The sequence below is a fragment of the Oenanthe melanoleuca genome, chromosome 3, assembly GCF_029582105.1.
Source record: "Oenanthe melanoleuca isolate GR-GAL-2019-014 chromosome 3, OMel1.0, whole genome shotgun sequence".
NCBI classification, from domain to species: Eukaryota; Metazoa; Chordata; class Aves; order Passeriformes; family Muscicapidae; genus Oenanthe; species Oenanthe melanoleuca.
This window is the reverse complement of record NC_079336.1, coordinates 66271343-66291403: the sequence shown is the minus strand read 5'-3', so window position 1 is coordinate 66291403 and position 20061 is coordinate 66271343. Positions and strand designations below refer to the sequence as shown.

The 20061-nt window shown below is 39.0% G+C and overlaps 1 protein-coding gene and 1 long non-coding RNA gene across 2 annotated transcripts in view; both read left to right on the top strand.

The window, feature by feature from the left end:
- Window positions 1-691: 691 nt before the first annotated feature.
- On the top strand, window positions 692-12635 carry LOC130251054 (uncharacterized). Its single transcript, XR_008840088.1, has 3 exons — window positions 692-1365; window positions 1772-3094; window positions 11840-12635. It is a non-coding gene; the product is annotated as an uncharacterized LOC130251054 (long non-coding RNA).
- Window positions 12636-14682: 2047 nt separating this feature from the next.
- The window catches only part of ACTN2 (actinin alpha 2), a 67525-nt gene continuing 62146 nt past the window's right edge, over window positions 14683-20061 (top strand). Inside the window, exon 1 of the mRNA XM_056487398.1 lies at window positions 14683-15178. Within this exon, the coding sequence (XP_056343373.1) occupies window positions 15044-15178 (135 nt within the window). The 5' untranslated portion in view covers window positions 14683-15043. The remainder of the gene's footprint in view (window positions 15179-20061) is intronic.

Below are 20061 nucleotides of genomic sequence, written 5' to 3'. Positions count from 1 at the left end.
GTTTTGCCCAATTGTGTTTGGAATATCTCTAAGGGTGGAAAATCCATGGCTTCACTGAGCCTCTCATCTGACATTTGGTTAGCCTTAGATTAAAAATAAATTTCTAATGTTAAATCCCATGATGTCTCCCGTCAGCTTGCATTCAAGGTCTCTGCACCTGGAAGCCATTGCAGAAAGCCATAAAGGGAACATGGCTTCTGACAAACCAAGAAAAGCCTGGAACAAAAGTCAGAAGTAAAATTTATCCCAGCTGATGTCAGCAGATGGACAAAATGATAGTAAAGATAACAGTTCCAGCACCAGTTCTATAAAACCATTTCCATATACTGTTGAGAAGCTTCATAGCTATGACAAAAATAACAGATTTGTTTGTAAGGCTTCTGTATTTGGCAATCATTTAACATGCAGTAGAAATACAAAATGCTGATAAAAGTCTGAGATTACAGAGAATTATTTAAATGCTTAATTTTATCCATTGTGAGTGTCTCCTGATTTCAACATTTTGTTACGTCTCTCAGATTTTTCTTTGCTTGGGTGAAGTTAAACCATTGTAGGTGTGCCAGCAGAGGGAGGAAATGCAGCTGGATGTCCAACTCTGTGCCTGATGATATTTACCAGTACCTTGTTAGCGAGTGTGTGTTAACTCTGTGTCACGTTCCTTCTGACATGGTATGATCTGGATGTAATGACAGCAATTGCTGAGCTGGTAAGAGTTGCTACCACTGCAGTTATAACAGTGTCAAAGTGTTTGGAGGATATAACTGATTTAACAGGAATTAATATTATTTTTCTGATAGTTCTAACATTTGAGATTCTGATCACCTAGCAAAGGAGCTGGCTGGGAGTGGTGCAAACCAAAAGCCTAGTTTTATTGCATTTTTTCACATTCCCTGTGGCTTCTGTGCATCCTTTTCTTTCATTAAACTTCATGTGACCTTACTTTTTGCATAGCTTAAAACCTGCAGAAGTATACGTGTTTCCATGCCTAAAAATACCAAACATTAAAATATCTAGAAAATATACAAGGGGCAGAAAGTTGTTTCTAAAACAAGAAAACCAGGCTTATAATATAAATTATCATATGCTAATTTTTAATTGGGGAAAAGGTGATCCATTTCAAGCATTTTCTGTAAGTTATTCACTTGTAAGCATTAGGGTGTGTTTGAAAAAGGCGTGATTGAGAAAGGCAGACACTATGAAACTTTTAAAGTTTTTTACTTTTGTAAAAGTACCACCACTGAGTTTGTGGTACTTCTGGAGAAAATATAATGAATGTCTTTATATAGAGAGAGGTCTAATCTTTATATTCCTTTTCTTCCAACTCACCTCATCACCTGTGCATTGAGCAGAGCTTCATCTACCTTGGTAAGTAATGCAACCCAGCAGAAAGAGATTTGTAGAATGAACTGGTGCTGAGGAACCCTCATCACACTGTGTGCACTTCAGAAGTTTTATGCAGACCAGATCTCATTCTCTCTGACCAAACACCTGTGAGTTGCATTCCTGGAATGCATCTTTCTGGTTTGGTTTCATTTGTAAGCAAGAGGTGGGAGGGATTTCATGTAGAGGAAAAAGGAATCTCATTTAAAAAAAAGGGAATGCTCAGTAGTGTTTGATTGTAATATGCCAGAGTGAATGTGAAGGAATCGAGTTCAACCTATGCAATTTACTGTTTACATACCAAATTACTGTGTTTGTATTATACGCTCTTAAGCATTCTCAAATTGTTATTAATCAATTTACTAATAAGATTCTTTTTTCCTTCTTGCAGCACCTTCTGTAATCTAGAGAGCCACCATGATGAAAAATTCTGAAGGACACAGAAGAAAGCCACCTTCTCTGTGCTTTTCATTACTTGCTAATACTCTTGGTATGTTCTGTGTTCTAACTGGGAATGTGAAAGTGCCTGGCATCTAAAATACAATCTAATTGCAGCATAATGAAGTAAGAGTAAAACCTTTCTAAGATATGCAGAGATTATCGTTTTTTCCATAGTATACGAAGTTCTTTAATGTTTTAAGCAAAAGTAGGTGTTAACAAATCTGTGTGTTTAATGTAGGTATGTGGCTGCTAACTGAACTAAAAGCCAATCTGTGTTTCAGAGCAGTAACTTGAACAGCTTGTTCACCCAAGGTAATCTCAGTGTCAAAGAATATATTGTGTTTTGCTGTTGGTTTTAGGAGGCATGCTGAAGTTCTGTCGTTTGGGAGACTGTGCAGTTAAATCTGCTACTCTGAGCTAATCCATGTCCTTTGTTCTTGATTCATGTACATATCTGCTCCCTATTAAAACATTATCATTTATAAGAATACACCTGTGGTCTCTGAATTTATAGAGTTTCTGTTATTATCAGGAAGAACAGTGCTTTAATGTGTTCTTTAGGCTGCATGAAAGTATTTTTTCCTTTTTTAGTTCTTTCTTTACCCTGTGACAATGCAGCAGTCACCCTTCATCGGTGGGCATTGTGAAATGATGAGGCAGTATCTTTCTGCAAGGTACACCTTGGTAAGGCCTTGAGGCCACTATTCCCTTGGCTGAGCATTTTCTAGAAGCAAAGAGATGAGAGCTGTTTTGTCCTATAGCAATGCACAGATCTAAAATGAGGGAGTTAAGGTTTATTTTCCCTGTCTGCTTTCTCCTATAAGAGCTTGATCTTTTTACACTTGCATCAGTGAATCTCAGGCGTAATTCTGGTGAGGTCCGTGAAACTGTATAACTGTGGTGTAGCTGCTGGTGTAACTGGAGGCAGACACAATCAAGCATAATTCATAGAATCACAGAGTGGTTTGAGTTGGAAAGGGCCTTACAGGTCATCTAGTTCCAGCCTCCCCACGTTGGGCAGGACACCTTTCATTAGACCAGATTACTCAGATCCTCTTCCAACCTGGCCTTGAACACTGTCAAGATTGAGGCATCTACCCCTTCTCTGGGAAACCTGTTCCAGTGTTTCACCATCCTCACATTAAATATTTTCTTCCTAACATCTAATATAAACCTACCTTCTTTCAGTCTGAAGCCATTCCCCATGTCCTATTGCCACAGTTCTCAACAAAGAGTCCCTCTCCAGCTTCCCTGTATCCTCCTTCAGATACTGGTAAGTTATTGTTTGCTCTTCACATGACTTCTCCAGGCTGAACAGCCCCAGTTGTCTCAGCCTGTGTTCACAGTCCTGTTACTGACTTTGTGACCCTCTCTGGACTTGCTCCAACAGTTCCACGTTCTTATGTTGGGAGCACCGGAGGTGGATGCAGCACTCCAGGTCTCACAAGTGCAGAGTAGAGGCGCAGAATCCCCTTCCTTGCCCTGCTGGCCATGCTGCTTTGGATGCAGCCTGGAATTCAGTTGGCTTTTTGGGCTGTGAGCACACATTGCTTGGTCATGTTGAGTTTTGTCACCTGTCACCGCTCAGTGGTGGTTGAGGTGACAGGGAGTTGCAGTTCTCACTGCTGAATCAGGTCTGAAGGGAGAATAATTCTTGAGTTGAACTGAAGGGCTAGAAAAGGTTTCCTTGCTAGGTAGAGCATTCAGCACATCATAGACTTACTGACTACAGTGGGAGACAGTGTCACGTTTTCCTGGATTTCCTTGAAAATCTATTGTAGCTTCCCCCAGCCATAAATTCTCATGTTGAGCTGCATTCCAGATCTAATAATAAATAGAAACACTTTAGATGGGGTGGTGGAAGGCTGTTTTGGGGATTTTACTGTATTAAAAGCTTTCTGATATGGTAATATAAACTAAAGGCTTTTGAATCAAAATTGCTGTAAAGGAAGCTTTAAAATATATATTCTATATAAGGAGAAATAAACCCAAAATAAGCAAACTAGCTTCAGCTAGACACATGCCGAGAAAGCATCATCTTGAAAAGAGTAGGCAATAGTCATCTTTGTAAATCCATTTGTATCCATTTGACGTAGTCTAGTTCATCCTGGGAGCATCAGGGTGAGTAAGGAAGACAAATGGAGAAGGTAAACAGTGGAAGAACAAGGCTGTCCTTTCAGTGCTGAGCTGCTTGATGAATTGTAACTTTTTTGTTTGTGTAAAAAGTCAGCTAGAAAGTTGGATTATAGAGGCTGCATAACAGTTGCAATGAAAAGTAGGAAAATGTCTCTCATGATTGCTGTGAATTGTCATGCTCTGATGTTTCTTAGCTTGGGGATTACAATACTGGGTGTATAAGTTTACTGTTTATTATTATGAAAAGGAGCCTATGCCAGACAATCTACTGAGAGAGTAGGTGTTATAGATCTACTGTGTGGTAGTTGTGAGTCACATTGTTTAATGCATTGGGAGAACTTGGTAATTGGAGTGAAAGCAATGTGGCCTTTGGGGACTTGGGTGTAATGAACTATAAGGAAAGTGTTGTGTACTAGACATGTCTCATCGTTCACAGCAGGGCTGTAAACAGGAAAAGAGACAATAAACTGAAGGATGGGAAGGAGGAAGAAGTGATCAATAGGGAACATGCTTAACACACTTTTCTTACTGCAGTGTACAGTCTTGCTATCACCTCCTTCAGTTGCCTGTTAATCAAGCAATTGACAGATGTTGGAACAGCAGCAGATCTCACTCATCCATTCCTGACCTGTAGCTGTTCAGACTTCTATTTGCTTGTCAGCCAGCCACTTTCTGGGTCTTTTAAAAAATATTAAGATGTATCACAGCTCTTTCCCTGAAGAAGATATGGTGTCATTCCTATCTGGATGCACTAAATATAAATTTCAGCCTTTTTCCCAAGCTGGCCAGTGAAGGCTGTGATGTTTTCATCTCTTCATTTGTTCTCTGCCAGTTCATGGACCTTTTCTGTAGCTGGTACATGATTTGAACTACAATGAGCTCACAACTTTATATGACAATTCCTGAAAACAGGTATGATCCACATTCACTAGCACAGAAGAGAATATTTATGTGCCAGATTTGCTGTTCAATTACATTCAGTTACATATTTTGCTTATTCACATTCTAAAATTTAATTATTTTATGTATTTTTTGTGTAGGAATGAGTTATGTGTTCATGTAATTCCTGGGACAGTGGCACTGTAAAAACTGCAAAAATCAGAACATTTTTTAATGTTTGTGCATTGTGCACATATATGAGTGCATACATATATGAGATATATTTAATACTGTTCTATTTTAAAAACATTAAAGAGTCAGAAAGTGCATTTTCATGATACTGAGTCACACAGACTATCTGCAGTCACAAAGATCCCCCAATTTTTTCTCTGCGTTTCAATGCCATTTAAAAAATGTTTGGCTTTTGTATTTGCTTTCATTGTGGAATGCAAACTGTTCATACTCTTACGTATTGTGGGGATTCTTGGGGGAAAAAACCTGCTATTAGAAGAAATAGTGTGTTAGATGAAGGTATGCATCTGAGTTTTACTAATAAGCCTGTATCTCCAGATTTGCTGATTGCTAGAGCCGTCATGTTTTTCAGATTTAAAATAGTGGCCCTACTGTCTCTGTGCCTTGCAGCCTTGGATAAAGTAGTCCTGACAACTGGCAATGTTCTAGATAACTGCTAACAGCTCTTACTGACAAGTGTATGTCAGTGATTTCTCCACTGTGTCTCTTACTCTCTGACACTCTGCCTGCCCTGTCCATATTGGGGACTTAAGGGAGTTCTCTGCAGAGAAACTACTTGAGAGAGACTTAGAGATTCTGTGACATCAGAGGCAATTCCTTGGATATGCAGAGATGAGGGTACTATTTCTACACAAGGCTTGACAAGCGCTTAGTATAGGGGCCAGGAAGGCAGCCTGGGCTTGAACATGTAGTGAAGGGGAGTGTGGGGCACTGAGAATTAGGTGCTTCTGGCACTTATTTAAAATAAGCCTGGTGGCAGAACACCTCCTGCTGTGATACTCTCAAGTACTGCATGGGAGAGGTTGCACTTCAGAATCTTTCTCACTTTACTTACAGTGTGATCCCTTTGGTTTGTATTACCTGCTGATTCTTAACAGTATGGTGATGTATGTGGCTCATTTTAATTTGCAGAGGGGCAGCAAAATACTTTCAACAATTTATGACTAATTTAATAAAAAAATGTGTCTAGCCTGTGTCACTGTAACACATTTAATGACTATTGTGTGTGAACTGCAACAGACAGATCTGAGATGCAAGACATGATGTTATTCCTTGAGCAGAAGGTGTAGGGGTTATGCATCTGCTGGGCTGCATTGGAAGCCTTCAGTGCTTTCCTTGACATTGTGTATGAATTGTCTTCCAATTCAGAACCCATTTATAATTACTTAATTTATACTTTATTTATAATTAGTTGTAGTGCAGTTATCATAAAAAAACAAGATCACAATTTAATTAATGATGGACTATGCCAGAGTTAAGTTTTCCAAGCTGTTTTATATGTATCAGAATGCAGACTTTATTTGCATAGTCACAAACTTTTTTTTCCCCAGAAATTGTGCTTTGTTCAGTGTAATGCATAAGCAGTGCTCAACAGCATTATGGTTTTTCTTCTTTATTCAGTGAATGTCAGTTGCACTGAATTGGAGCATGTTCCCAAATCTATAATTTATAGTTTTCCACACTGTTCATCACAGTATTTGTACTTCAAGTATTCCAAATTTATCTGGTATTTGATTTTCACACACTTCCTTATACTTCACATTATTAGTATTATTCCTGGTCTATATAAAGAAAACTGAGGTACATGCTCCAAACTGTGTATACTTACATTTCCCCATACAATGGATAGTTTTAGGATAATGAATGCTGTTAGTATGGAATTTGTCTTTTCCATTATGCACTTTACAGAGTACAATTACCAACTGAGTACAATCTCCCCACTGAGTAAGCCTGATGGTTTGAACTTTTAGGCCCAGCAGAATCCTAAATTTTTCTGGTATTTCCATCATGCATTATTTTAAACATTCTCTCCTGCAAATGGAAGTGCAGTGACTCTCCCGATTCCCACTGCTGGTACTTTCACAGTAAAAAATCAGGCCCTTCAAATTTAGGGCCTGAACAGCCTGATCTTCCATAGGTGATCTGTGTGCCAAGGATACCAGTGAAAGTGGTACAAGAGGAACCAAAATATGCGGAACAAATGAAAAAGTGTCATGGTGTTCTAGAAGCACATTCATGACAAAATTATTTCCTCTAGAGAAGCCTAAAATGTATTTGAGTCCATTCATTTGAATTGTAAAATGAGCTTTCTGCAGAATGTTTTTTTTTTTGAGGAAGATGTGTTCAGATTGTATCTGCTGAGAAATTAATGTGGGAGTTTGTATAAATACATATGGAGCCTTACAGCCTGTAGAGGTAATTTCACCTTTGTTGCTGACTCTACCTCCAGTAACTGTTCATATGAACTGAAACATTACCTAGAACAGTTTCTGGCTTAGAAGAAAACACATGTTGAATTTGGTTCAATTTTGAAATTCTGGAAAATTATAACTTATGCTTAACTGAACTGAGGCAGGGAGAGAGGTGAGCTAGTTAAGAAACAAGGGACTTGTCCAGGTTCAAAAGGATTGAAAATAGACTAGAGTCTTCCATTAAAAGGTTATTGCTAGTACATCTCAAGAGCAGTCCAATACTGGAAGGTATGCAAAACTGGTATTCATTTCTCCTGACATAAGACTGTGTGTGAAGTTGGTGAGAGGGATCATAGCTGGAAGGAAACAGATTCCGGTCTTTAGAACCAGAATTGGAAAATTCAGGCCTTGCTGTTTTTACACCAGGCACAGCAGGAACATTGCCCATTTTCTCAGTGCAGGTTCTTAATACAGCTGAGTGTCAGAGTAAAACTTCCTTGGACAGCATGGAAGGACAACAGTTCTGCAAAGGAACTGTTATGTGCTATACATAAAGAACATATTATCCCTGTTGAACAGTAATTCAGGTTGTTCCTAACGCTGCTGTACACAAGAATGAATTTGCTGCTTTTATTAATCTTTGTATCACTTCTGTGCAATGAATAATAAGCAGATAGTATTCATTTTCACAAACTGACCATTTGTTCAACAAGATTGCCTTCTTGATTCTGCAACTTGAGTATCAATTATGTTAGTGATATTACACTGGTGTATCTGGAAAGAGAAATGAATGCATTGAGACTGCAATTTGTCAGAGGCCAGTTAGTCAATGTGCACAAATTCTGAGTTTAGAACACAGCAGTGCCTGATATTCTGTACCCATAATTTCTACCTCATACCTCAGTGGTTTAAAACCTGTGCCCCTCAGATAATTGTCGTCTGGAAACTCTAACTTAGTTGACAGTGTTTGTTTCTAGATAAATAAAGGCATATTGTCCTTGCAATTCCTGGTCTCTCACACACATGCCTCTCTCATTGTGACCAAAACTATTGCTGAACGATGTGGTGCCATTTTAGATGACAGTATAAATTAAATCAGTTATGGGTCACAGGCTGGTCTGCAAAGGGATTTTTTAACTGGTTGAATTAATGAAGTACAAATTGTACCATCATTTGCAGCTTTCTCATTGCCCCAGTCACACAGTTTCTTCTTTGCTTAGTATCTCTGTGTGGTAAGGCTAAGCCAGCATAAAATAGGAACATAGGCAGGACTCTGGGAACACATGATATGTGAAGGTTTCTTCAAAAGGTTTGTAACAGGCCATGCTATATCCCTAGTCCTGCCCCTTGCATTCTCATCACTGAACCATTTTTAAAATCCTGGCTCTGTCTCGCCATTTTTTCCGCTCTTACGCCAGCCCTATTTGTAGTTTCCCCACCTGTTACTGTGTGTACTGTGCTGTAGCTGACTGCATGTTGCTCCACAACTGCAGTGTGCCAATAGACTGACTGCAGTGGGGTATATAAATTGCAATATACTTTTCCCAGTTTTTCCTTTGCCCATTTCTAATCTGTGCAAAGCGTCTATCAAAGCTTCTGATTTTAATTAGTCCATGATCTAATCTATCTTTGTGAGTTGCACCTACCCTGACAAGAACCATTAAACCAAAAAGACACCCTCAAGAGTCTAGCTCAAGGGATAAGGGATTTTAGGTGTCGTGGTTCCTTATGAATAGAAATGTGTCAGAATGTGAAGTCTGAGGGCTCTTCTCATTCATGAAAGATATGATCTTGTGCGGTGCTGCCTGCCAGTGCCATTGCTAGAGGGTTTGCCCAGCTATGTTACACCTTTCAGCACTCGCCTTGCAGTTTGTGATTGTTACTCGGTATCACAGTACTGCCTAGTGACTCTGGCAGAGACCAGATGTTGATTGATTCCCCCTGCTACCTGCCCTGAACCCTCTCTGAGAGCCAGGGCCATCTGCCGTGCAGGATGCAGGGCTCTAAGCATGGCCCTACAAACAGTAGGAACACTGCCTCCAGGGTATAAGGGACCCTAAATCCCTGAGCAAGCTTGACATCCTAGAATAATGCTGGTGATGTTTGTGTGCAGGCCACAAACAGTTTGGAGAGGCAAACACAGAGGTAAAGGATGTATGACAGGTAAAGCACACTGTAATCATAATTGTTGTGTAGATTCCTCAGGACTTCTAGACAGACAAAGCCTCTGCTCCTGAGAATTCTTTTCTAGGTGGAGATTAGGGACTAAAGGAAGCATTGCTGACACTGTTTCAAAGGTGGCAAAGTGCATCACAATAAGCTTGTTTCTCTCAGTGAGAGTAGAACAACAAGCTATCGCTCAGATTTTTGGGAAAATTTTTATCTGAATTGAGTTGCTCAAGGTCACATAAGGGCATATTGAGCTGGCATGGTCATACCACATCTCAGCCCCGTGATTTTCCTTCCGCACAAAGGGTTGGCAAAAGCCAGTGATGTCAGTGCAGTCAGCATTTTCTCCATACCTTTGAAGCCCAAGGTATGCTTTGGTAGTATTTGTTGGTCCCATAAATGTTTCTTGCTACACTTCATCCATGGCTGAATTCCAGGGACAGAGTAAGTCGTCTCTATATATAGCTGATGAAACACTTCGGGAACTTCTGGCAATGACAGTTGTTACTATGAAGCCAGCAAATTAATTTTTTCTGTTCTTTTTTAGCTTTTATTTCCAGACCTGTCATTGGAAATAGCATTCTTTAAAAAAAGTAATTAGCTACTGTATAGTTAATATCACCATGTATGAGTAGCATGGAGATTTTTCAGAATAAGTTTGCGCCTCTTGGTGCTAAACGTGGGAGGATATGTTCAGTGCCCACAGTGCTTTTCCTTAGCTCAGATGAAATCAGGGTTTTGGTTCCCAGATGTATGGCTCTGTTTTCTTCTCTCTCTGTTTTTCTTATGTATGTGTTGGTTTCAGAAATATTAAGTGAGGTTGAAGTTTATTCCTATTATCTTTACATAATGAATTTAATTCCTTGGTTTTCTTCTTACAATATAGTGTGTTTCTTACATTGAAGAAGACAGATTATATTTATTGTACCGCAAAAAAACCAAACCCCAAAATACCTCTAATAAATGATGAATATGTATTATAACACGTCTTACCTTTCTGCTTAGCTTTGTTAGGGAAATTTATGCATAATTTTTAACACAATCCGACATTTTGGCTCAATGTAAATCATAATTTTCTTAAATAATTCAGATTTTTGTTGGTTAAGCTTTAAACTAGTGGATATTTGCTACAAGCAAAAAAAATATTTTAAGTACAGGTGACAGTTATGGCATGCTTTGAAAAGACAAGGGCTTTTTGATACCTATTTTAAGATTTTATTAACAATTTACACAAAAGACTAGTCACTTGACTAGCCATTGAAGTCATTGATTTCTTTCTTGAGAAAGCATCCTACTGTCCTTTTTCACAAAGAAACAGGCTGTGACTAGAACAAGATGATTACTTAAAGACTCAGTGACTGATTGAGCTCTCATAAAGTTCTTTATCTTCCTGTGGCCTTTCTGAGACAGTTTTGGCAGATACAAGCTATTGTGTTCCTACCCAGAAGTGTTACAGCTGAAAACTAATGGTGACCATTTCCATGTCAGTTGATTGTTTCACAGGCAATCATTTAAGTAGAGAAATCTGGCTCATTTCTTATTCTAGATCTCATTAAGTTCAAATAGAAGAATGATCTGGCGAAACACTGTTGAGGTGTTCAGCATTTTTAAAGTTTCAATAAAAGCTGTTGGTTTATTCTACAGTTTTGTGTGAGGGAAGCATAAGAAACATTGAAGGATTGAAAATCTGAGAAACAATAAAAAATTCAAAGGACAGAGTTCTTGAAAGAATGGTATGACCATGATGGCTTTTGACAAGTAAATGAATGTTAAATATAAACTCTCTGAAAACCTTCCATTTCATTAAGAAGAACAATAAAGATTAATGTCCTTTAGGTAGAAAAGCCCTTTTATTCTCAAGGAGCTTAATGCAAAGCATACTAGAAGGCTTTCACTGGGGTGGTACTCACTTGTGTGTGCTCACAGACCTGCTGCTGCTGCTGCTAGGAAAGATCTGGCCTGGTGCTCCTCAAAATACATGGGAAGCGATGTCTGGTAGCCACAGTGTTCTCCTGGGTTCCAAGGCACCATTCTCCTGGGTGGGCCCTTACTAGTGTATATGTTAGCATGAACTACAACTGCACATCTTCTGCCAAATAAAAGACAAAAGTAGTTGACAATTCAGCTCTGCCACCTCTACTCCTCCTTATTTTTACTCATCTGTTTGGCAGTCATGAGTTTCCTTTTATCTTTTGCCCCATCGTAAACAGCCTGCGTCATTTCTACCTTAACTATACTTGCTGACTCTCAGGTATCTTGCCACGTCAACTTAAGATTCCCTAATCATATGGTTTATTATGCTTCTTTCTTTTCTCTCTTTGAGACTTTTGTCCTTTCTTTCCTGCTCAGGTTGCTTATTTCTGTTTTGGTTTTATTTTCTTTCTCCTTAGGCACACATAGTTTATGGCTACGCGACTCTGCCAGCTTTGTTTGGGAACAGTCCTAACCTGCCTCTGATGTGGGAAGAAGCTTGATGAAGCAAAGTGGTTTATTCACACTGCTGTGCTAGGCACAGCTTTCCTATTCTCCTGTTGAGCTGAAAGAGGCAGCTCCCTTTCCACTTCAAGTTTGGCTCTCTTTCCACTACGGACCTCAATTCATATGCTTCTCATTACCATCCACACAGTTAGTTTATAAAATTAAATTAAAGTAGTAAACAAAATACCAGATACTCCTCCTAAAGCTCCATCTATAAATATCTCCCCTGCCTACTCATGCTGTCTGATTAAGAATCAGTAAGCAGTTAGTTTGAGAACCTAAAGCAGGTCTGATTCCATCAAGATAGGCAGGTTTTTTTGCTTGTTTTTTTTTTTTTTTTTTTAATTTGTTTATTTGTTTGTTTTTTTTTTTTAAATGGAGCTATTCCATTTAGCTTCCTGTTTCATAGGTAAAAAGCCCCAATATTCCCCAAATGCACACTGGCAATGTTGAAGCCTCCTATTTTAAGATTTTCAGAATTAAAAAGATTTTTCATTCTGAAATATTTTTTGATCCAAAATGGACTAATATAACCTGTCCAAAGTGGATCTTGAAATACTTGATTTTTTTTAATCTCTCAGACTAGCTAAGAGATACCATGGTTCTGGCTGTTGGTTCCCAAGAACTGTGAAGACATTTTTGTTTTATTTGCTTTGTTATCAAGTAGTGTTTATCTATGTACCAAATAAACATGGAAAAATGAACAGTACCTTTGCAGTAGTGCCTAGCTGTATTTTGAGAAAATACAGTTATTTTATGAAAAACTTAATAACCTTCTTCAAGAATTCTAGAAAGTTTGTGTAGAATGTCCTTTGATTTCTAAAAATCTAGACATAAGTCTGATTCTAGTCCTAATCCACAGTGTGATTGGATATTCTTTGTCAAAGAAAATTCTTTGCCAAAGCACCTCAGTTTTTACTTCCTGACTGAGATGCGTGGGCCTGTATTAGAGGGTGAGGACCAACAAATAAAATGTGGGTTGTAGCTAATACCTCCCTGTATGAGGCCATCAGTAGCTGTAAGGCTCACCTGTACTGCACAGTGGGGACTGGTGCATAACCACTTCCATCCATGTAGGTCCCCAGACAAGGCAGTGCCAAGGAAAGGCACAATGCTGGTTGCAATGAGGGGGTGCATGGAAGGTCACAGTTTCATCAGTGCAGGTGAGCTCTTTGCATGGGGGGCAGCTCTGGGTCACATATTACAATTTATATGTGTACTTCTAGGACTCCTCTGACTGCTTCCTGCATTTCCTTTAGAAACTTCCCCTGTGCTCTATATAGCAAATAAGAAGAAATGGTTTTGCTGATTTTGAAGGCTTGAATTATCATTTAAATGGTTGAAAGTTAACTACAGAGCTATAGAAATAAACCACACAAGTTATACCAGCATACATATAATGTGTACATACATGAACTATATAGTTTTGTAATTACTATTTGATATTGTCTCAGAGTATCCTAAGAGAATGCTCATCTGCATTTGAGCAAAAAAGTCTAAGGATAGCATTTGCTTTGTTCTGTAGATAGAAGTGTAGCAACCTTGGGAGTATTTGCACTGAGCAGGTGAAAAGCATGTGGTTATGTCTGGGTGCTTAGATTTAGAATTTCATTTTTAGACTGTTTATCTCACAGTATGTACATCAGCCTTCAGAAGTTCAGCTTGCTGTTGTTGCATGAATTGTTGCAATCCTCTTCTGAATTCCAATTTGCAACCTTAGTGCTGCATTTACAAATATTTTTTGAGCTGAGGAGTAGGTATTTTCTGTGCATGCGTGCATGTTCTTCTATAGTGCTTGGAGTTAAAGGATAGAAGGTGACTTGGAAGAAAGCAGATCTTTAGTTAGCAATATGAAATGGAGGGATTATGTTGTCTAGGTGTAAATTATCCTGGTTATTCATTCCCATTGGATTAGAGACCTACTGAGACTTTAATGAGCACAGTTTTCCCATACACCTGATTTTGTAACTTATACCTTCCAAAAGCTCAGCTTTGGTGAGCATCTTCATTTTCTAAGTGAGGTTCGTATTGTATGGAGTGTGGATACCGCTAGAGAAGACGACCTTGGCTGATGATAGGTGCAGGCACTGATGACAAGCTCCATGAAGAACGTAGTAAACTTGCCAATTCCCAGAAGAAACATTATTGCCAAAGTAACTGGAATGAGAGGGCACGGGAGATACCGGACGTGCTTGCCAGGATGCTTGATCTCAGCGCTACCCTTTGAGATTTTGCCCTGTGGAAAGCACGGGCTAATGATTCCTGCCGCACCCTTGTAAAGTTTCGGGTTCTACAGAGCTTTGTGGTGCCTGCTTTTGGATTTACTGAGCAAAAGTTTCCTGAACAAAAAGATATGTGTCGCTTTTTAAAGCTGTGTTTCCATGCTGTCTGGTTAACTCCAGACCTATTTGCACTGGAAAACGTTCCATCACTTGGGTGTCCTTCTGGGCTGGCTCGTGTAATCCTTAATCTGAAAGTGCGAAGTGGCTCAAGGCGGGACACGCACTTCAGGCTAACGCTGAGCGATGTCGAACCTCATTAGCAGATCGTAGGCGGGTCTTGGGGAGAAGGAATGCATGTCAGGAAGGGAGAAAAAAGCCCAAACCAAAGGACAGGTGTGCGGCAGATTGGCAGAGCAGTCGGGCGGGCATTTCGGGCAGCCGTGTCGGGCAGCAGCCCCCGCTGCAGCGCTGCCCGCCCGCTGCCCTCCGTCCTGTGCAGCGCTGCCCGCCCGCTGCCCTCCGTCCTGTGCAGCGCTGCCCGCCCGCTGCCCGCCCGGTGCCGGGGCCGCCGCCCCAGCGCCACGTGACGGCCCGGCGGGGATAATAAGCGGCGACAGGGAGCCGCGCCGGGCTCCTCCGCAGGGTCAGCCACAGGGACCGGCAGCAGACAGGGACACAGCAGGGAAGGTCATCACAGGTCAGCACCTATCTGGCAGTTTCAGCCTCTGCTCTCAGCAAGATTAGTCAATATTCATTCCCTGTCACCTTGGAAAAAGAAAAAAAAAAAAAAAAAAAAAAAAAAAAAAAGGACACTGCTACCTAAACCTCTCAGCAAGTGAACTAAACTTAAATCGTAGTAGAAGCCACAGCAGCTGAAGCTGACCCCCAGGTAGCATGAACAGCATGAATCAGATAGATACAAACATGCAGTACACCTACAACTACGAAGAGGATGAGTACATGACCCAAGAAGAAGAATGGGACAGGGACCTGCTCCTGGACCCAGCATGGGAGAAACAGCAAAGGAAGGTCTGGAAATATGTGTATTTGTCTGTGTGCTTCTGTGTGGAATTATGCCCTATCTTACTGCCGTGCTTTTTCTGGAATTGTCGGGGTTGTACAGCAAGGGGTTCTAATAAAATATATTTTACATTGTATAAACCATTTATATAATGTATAGTAGCTATGCCATATTTTTAGGATAAAGCATTCACTTTTTTGATTCTTAAGTGAAACCTATGTCAGATGAAAATAATTTATGGGAATTACGAGTTTATTTTTATAGTGCACTGCAAATATTCTGTCAATACCTCTAGATCTATGTATAAGTATTTCAGTAACTTTTCACTTCCTGGGTCTTCCTTCTGGAAAGCAGACTCTGAATTGATGTATGTGTAAAAGAGTAAATTGCAATTATAAACAGAGATGAACGAGATGGTTCAAAATTAGTGTGCAGAAAAGTTTGCAGTACTTCTGAGAGCAGACTGAGAAGTCGCTTTTGAAATTGTGATCTTGCAAGTCAGCTCTTATTAGAATTTGTTATTTATCTCCATTCTGACAGAATGACCTGACAAGGAAAATATTGTCATAGAATTATATGAAATATAGAATTAAATCCAGGCTATAAATATAACCAGGCTATATTTGGAAAACTGTATGTCATGATTATGTTCCTATATGCCAGTTTACTTTCTGGGGAAAAAAAGAAAACATGTCTGTAAACTCCTCGGAATACACAGCTTTAGCAGAAATACTTCTTGCCTTGTAGGTGTAAGAAAACTATTGTGCCACCAAGTACTGCCCATGTTCTTTTTCTGAACATAGGTGGAAATTATGATTTCAGCAGCAGTCATGTCAATGCTTTGGTACTTTAGTAATATTTGTAATATCTTATTTTATAACATTAAGTTTTAAGTAGCATATGGAAAAGAAAGATGAAATAATGCAAAGAATTTATTGCTTCCTAATTTAAAAGGTGATGTTGAAGTCACAGCTGACAGATCTGGGATTAAAAGGTTATCTGCTGGTTACAAGAATGAAAGAAGGGAGGGAGTGAGAGACAGTGCTCTGGACAATAAGGTTGAATATGCATTTTGCATAAGATGAGCAGCTTAAGAAGAAGCTGCCTATTTAGATCTTATGACAGTCTATCCCAATTTTATAGCTTCTATAAAAGCTATACTGTAGAAGTGTAATTATAAAAGTAAGAGCTGTTAGAATAGTTGGGGCCAGTGGGTTTGCTTTTCCATTAACATTTGTAGAAGCAACATTTCCCACTCAGATTTAGCTTGTAGCCTCCCTCCTTCTGTTATTTTTAGCTGTTTTTGTTCATTTTCTTGCATTCATGCCTGTTCAGGTCCTGCTGTGTGAGGACAGGGGAAGAAGTTCTGTTCTAAGTTGAAGTTCCCTTTTCTTGATCTACCAGCTGCTGCAACTCCTAACAAATAGTTAACATCAACACTGGCATTTGTTTTAATTTGGCAGTCTTCAGATGGTGAACTATACTTTCGTGTTTTATAATGAGAATAAAAATTATCTTAGTGCCAAAGTGCTTTAGTGATTTGAAACTGCTCAGCTCTAAGAGATTGTGATACATCTGATTAGGATTAAATTGTCCAGTATTTCAGAGAAGGCTGTTTTTAAAAGAAAAAGGACAAGTTACTAGATACTAATGCACTCTAATGTTAAAAAGTAACGACAATTTGGATTAGGTAGAAATGCTTACAGTAAATCTCTTGATTTTTACAGGAAAGAGGGGAGCAATTAAACTGCATTGAAAATTTTATGTTTCCAGTCCTCTGATCAGGCAGTACTTCAGCAGAAAGTCAAACTTCCACACTGTCAAATTAAAGCAGACTCTGTTTTGATTCCATAGAGTGTGGTTTTGCTACTTAACGTTGGCCGTTCCAAGAGTTTAGTTTTAATATTAATGTGATACCATATATAAAATAAAATTTACAAGAGGGGATCCTTATTCCTTATCTTGGAAAAAAATCTGAATTTATTATTTCATGAAAAGTAAGTACTTGCATTATAAAGGGCCTCCAACTTTGTAGAATGTCAAGGCTTCTATCTTTTCCTACTTTGTGCTAAAAGTTGCAGAAAGTGCTTTCTTAGTTTCCTTATTCATTAGGTGAAGATTGCAAGTGCATGGGCACAGATCTTTGTTCTAACTGGTAATACAATATTCAGGAGTGATCTTGGTGGAGCCCTGGCAGTTGGCAGCATATATTTTCTATTAGACAGTCTTGGAACAAACCAAAAATAAATGCCATTGTTTCTATTGTGGGCTGCCCTCTCCAGACTTGCCATTTCAGTGATATGCCTGGTATGAAATCTGTCAACAGATGCTGGTAACACATGATGACGTCCATAGGATTACAATGGAGGTGACGCCTAATTTTATCCATGGTTTGTAGAGTATTATGGTCTGCTGTAATCCAGGCTCCTTGGTGGTCGCAGATGTCCAAAAATATATGAGAACACTATAGGAAAGAAAACTGAGTTGTAGTTTAGCACTGTCTCTCTGAATGTGAACAACAATTTAAATGACTTAGTTAAGGTAACATTTAGGTTGTGTCAATTCAGGATGTCAAGAAAATGCAATAATTTGGCCATTTGTACATTAGACGCTCTCTGAAAAAACTTAAATGCGGTTGGGCATTTCAGACAGCAACTTTAAGGAAAGCAAAAATTGTATTTTGGATGGACATGCTTTCTACAGTAGAAAATAATTAGAGAACCATGGCCTTTGTGTCTTTTGAATATATAGATGTGTACCATGAGATGGGAGACTTCTGAAGTCTGCTCCTTGACCCACTACACTTCCACTGCCCATATGTGCTAAAACAGCAGCTGAAAGATCTGTGGAAGTGGCCCCTCATTTTTCAGTACTACACAGAAATAAAAAAGCGTTGAAAATTAGAAAGCTTGGCCAGAGAGGGTGGGATAATTTTCTTCATTCTGCTCTGTAACCCTAGACGAGGTCAGCTCACCTCTGACCTCAGTTTTCTCACTGGTAGAAAGAAGACAGCAGAGATATCTGTATGAACTGGTAGAAATGGGTGGTTTTGTGGTCTATCAGACTAGAGATCAACTGTCTTTTGGTCCCTACCATGCTGGACTGGAGTAGAAGTGGAAATTATACTAGCTTATAATGGAAGACTTAAAACATAATTTTTCTTTTCTTCATAATAAATTTATTTCTGAATTTTTTAAGAAAAGTTCAACAGACTCCACAAACCTTTTAATTTTCACTACCCTGTATCTCAATAGAACTAAAAGGAAGAACATAAGGAAATGCAATGTCTCTTAGCTTAGGAAACCAAGCACAGCAATGGTACCAGAAATGCACAAACACTGTATTTTTGTAATGTTTTTGATCTGCCAACACTGCTTGGTGAGCCATGTGTTAAACAGAACTCTTGCCTATTTGCAACATTTGCTATAAGTAATTATAAGAGTGAGCATGCTTTTCAAAAACTTTGACAGGGTATGCGGTTTGTTAGATTTCCAAGGTTGTGAAACAAGTGTGGTCCTTTTTTCATGACAATTGTATTGTATTGTAAGGCATTAAACTGAGTTCACTTATTTAACATGTGCCTTCTGCAGTCATTAAGACATGTCTGATACTATTGTCCTAACACATGTAAGGAAAGAACTGGGAACATGTTCCTTGCCTTACTGGCATTGTTATGATGAATGATCTTATTCTAGCTTGCTCTGTAGCTCTGGTACCACTGCTTTGTTAATGCAGAAGGGTTTTAATGTAGATGTCAATGTGAATATGACTATTTAGATTTTTTTTTTTAATACTGGTATAAAATAAACAAGATTTAAAATATTTATTTACCTTGATATTGACCTCTTTCTGAATGCAAATCTTCTTGATGACACTGAATGTTGTGAATGAGTGAGGACTTTGGAAAAAATTCTTAAGGAAAAAAGCTGTGTCTTTTTAGTCTTCAGCAGTCATATCAGATTACATTTCCAGTGTGTCCTATAAGGATTTATCTGCATTACCTCCTTTGGCTGGTAATATAACTCCTGTTGTCCTTGCAAGGAAAATAAAATAAATAAAAAAAAATTGGAAGTCACATGTATGGCAAATTGGCAGGAGCTATCAGAACTATGGATTATGGACAAAGTTCTTGTTTTTCTTATGTTGCTGCAGTTTTATTAAGTCCAGCAGTTTGAAAGGTTCATTGCAGCCTGAAAGAGAAATTGACCTTGTGTTCAGTCTGACTTCAGAGTCTATAAATAGAGTTACAGTCAGTATCCCAGATTTACTCTAAAGTTTCCTTGGTCTTCTATGGATGGAATCTAAGTTGGTTTCTTATCAGAAACCTCTTCCTGTAAGAATTCTACTGGTGAGTGAGAAGACAGATATAGTGGAAAGAAACAACTTCATTCTTCACTGGATGAGAAAAATGAGCAAGGATGAATGAATGAAAACTTAAATGTAAGGCAGAAAAAAGGGTTAGCAGGAGAGGCTGGATGCTACCAGCAAAATGAAGCACTGCAGAACCACTTTTCATGGATTTACAGGCTCCAGATTGAAATCATTGTTGTGGAGAATATAACAATATCTGCAATGAGGGCATTCCAGCCGAGGTCTTCCTCTTTTACTGAGATTTTTTTGGAAATAAAATTGGTTTGGGTTTGGTTTTGTTTGTTTTAAACCATGTACAATTCTTTTCTTGAATAATGAGCCATGAGGTTAGGCTCACCTGGCAGACACAGAAACCACCAGTAGAGGGTTTTTACTGAGGTGGCACTTTTTACCCACTTGGAATACCAGTGGGATTGTTGAGAAGGCACGGATTCCCCTCTGCAAGTGAGCAATATGAGCAGGGTCTCAACATGAATGTAGGAGGTGTGAGGGAAGCAAAAGGTTCTCTCCTTTCTAAGAG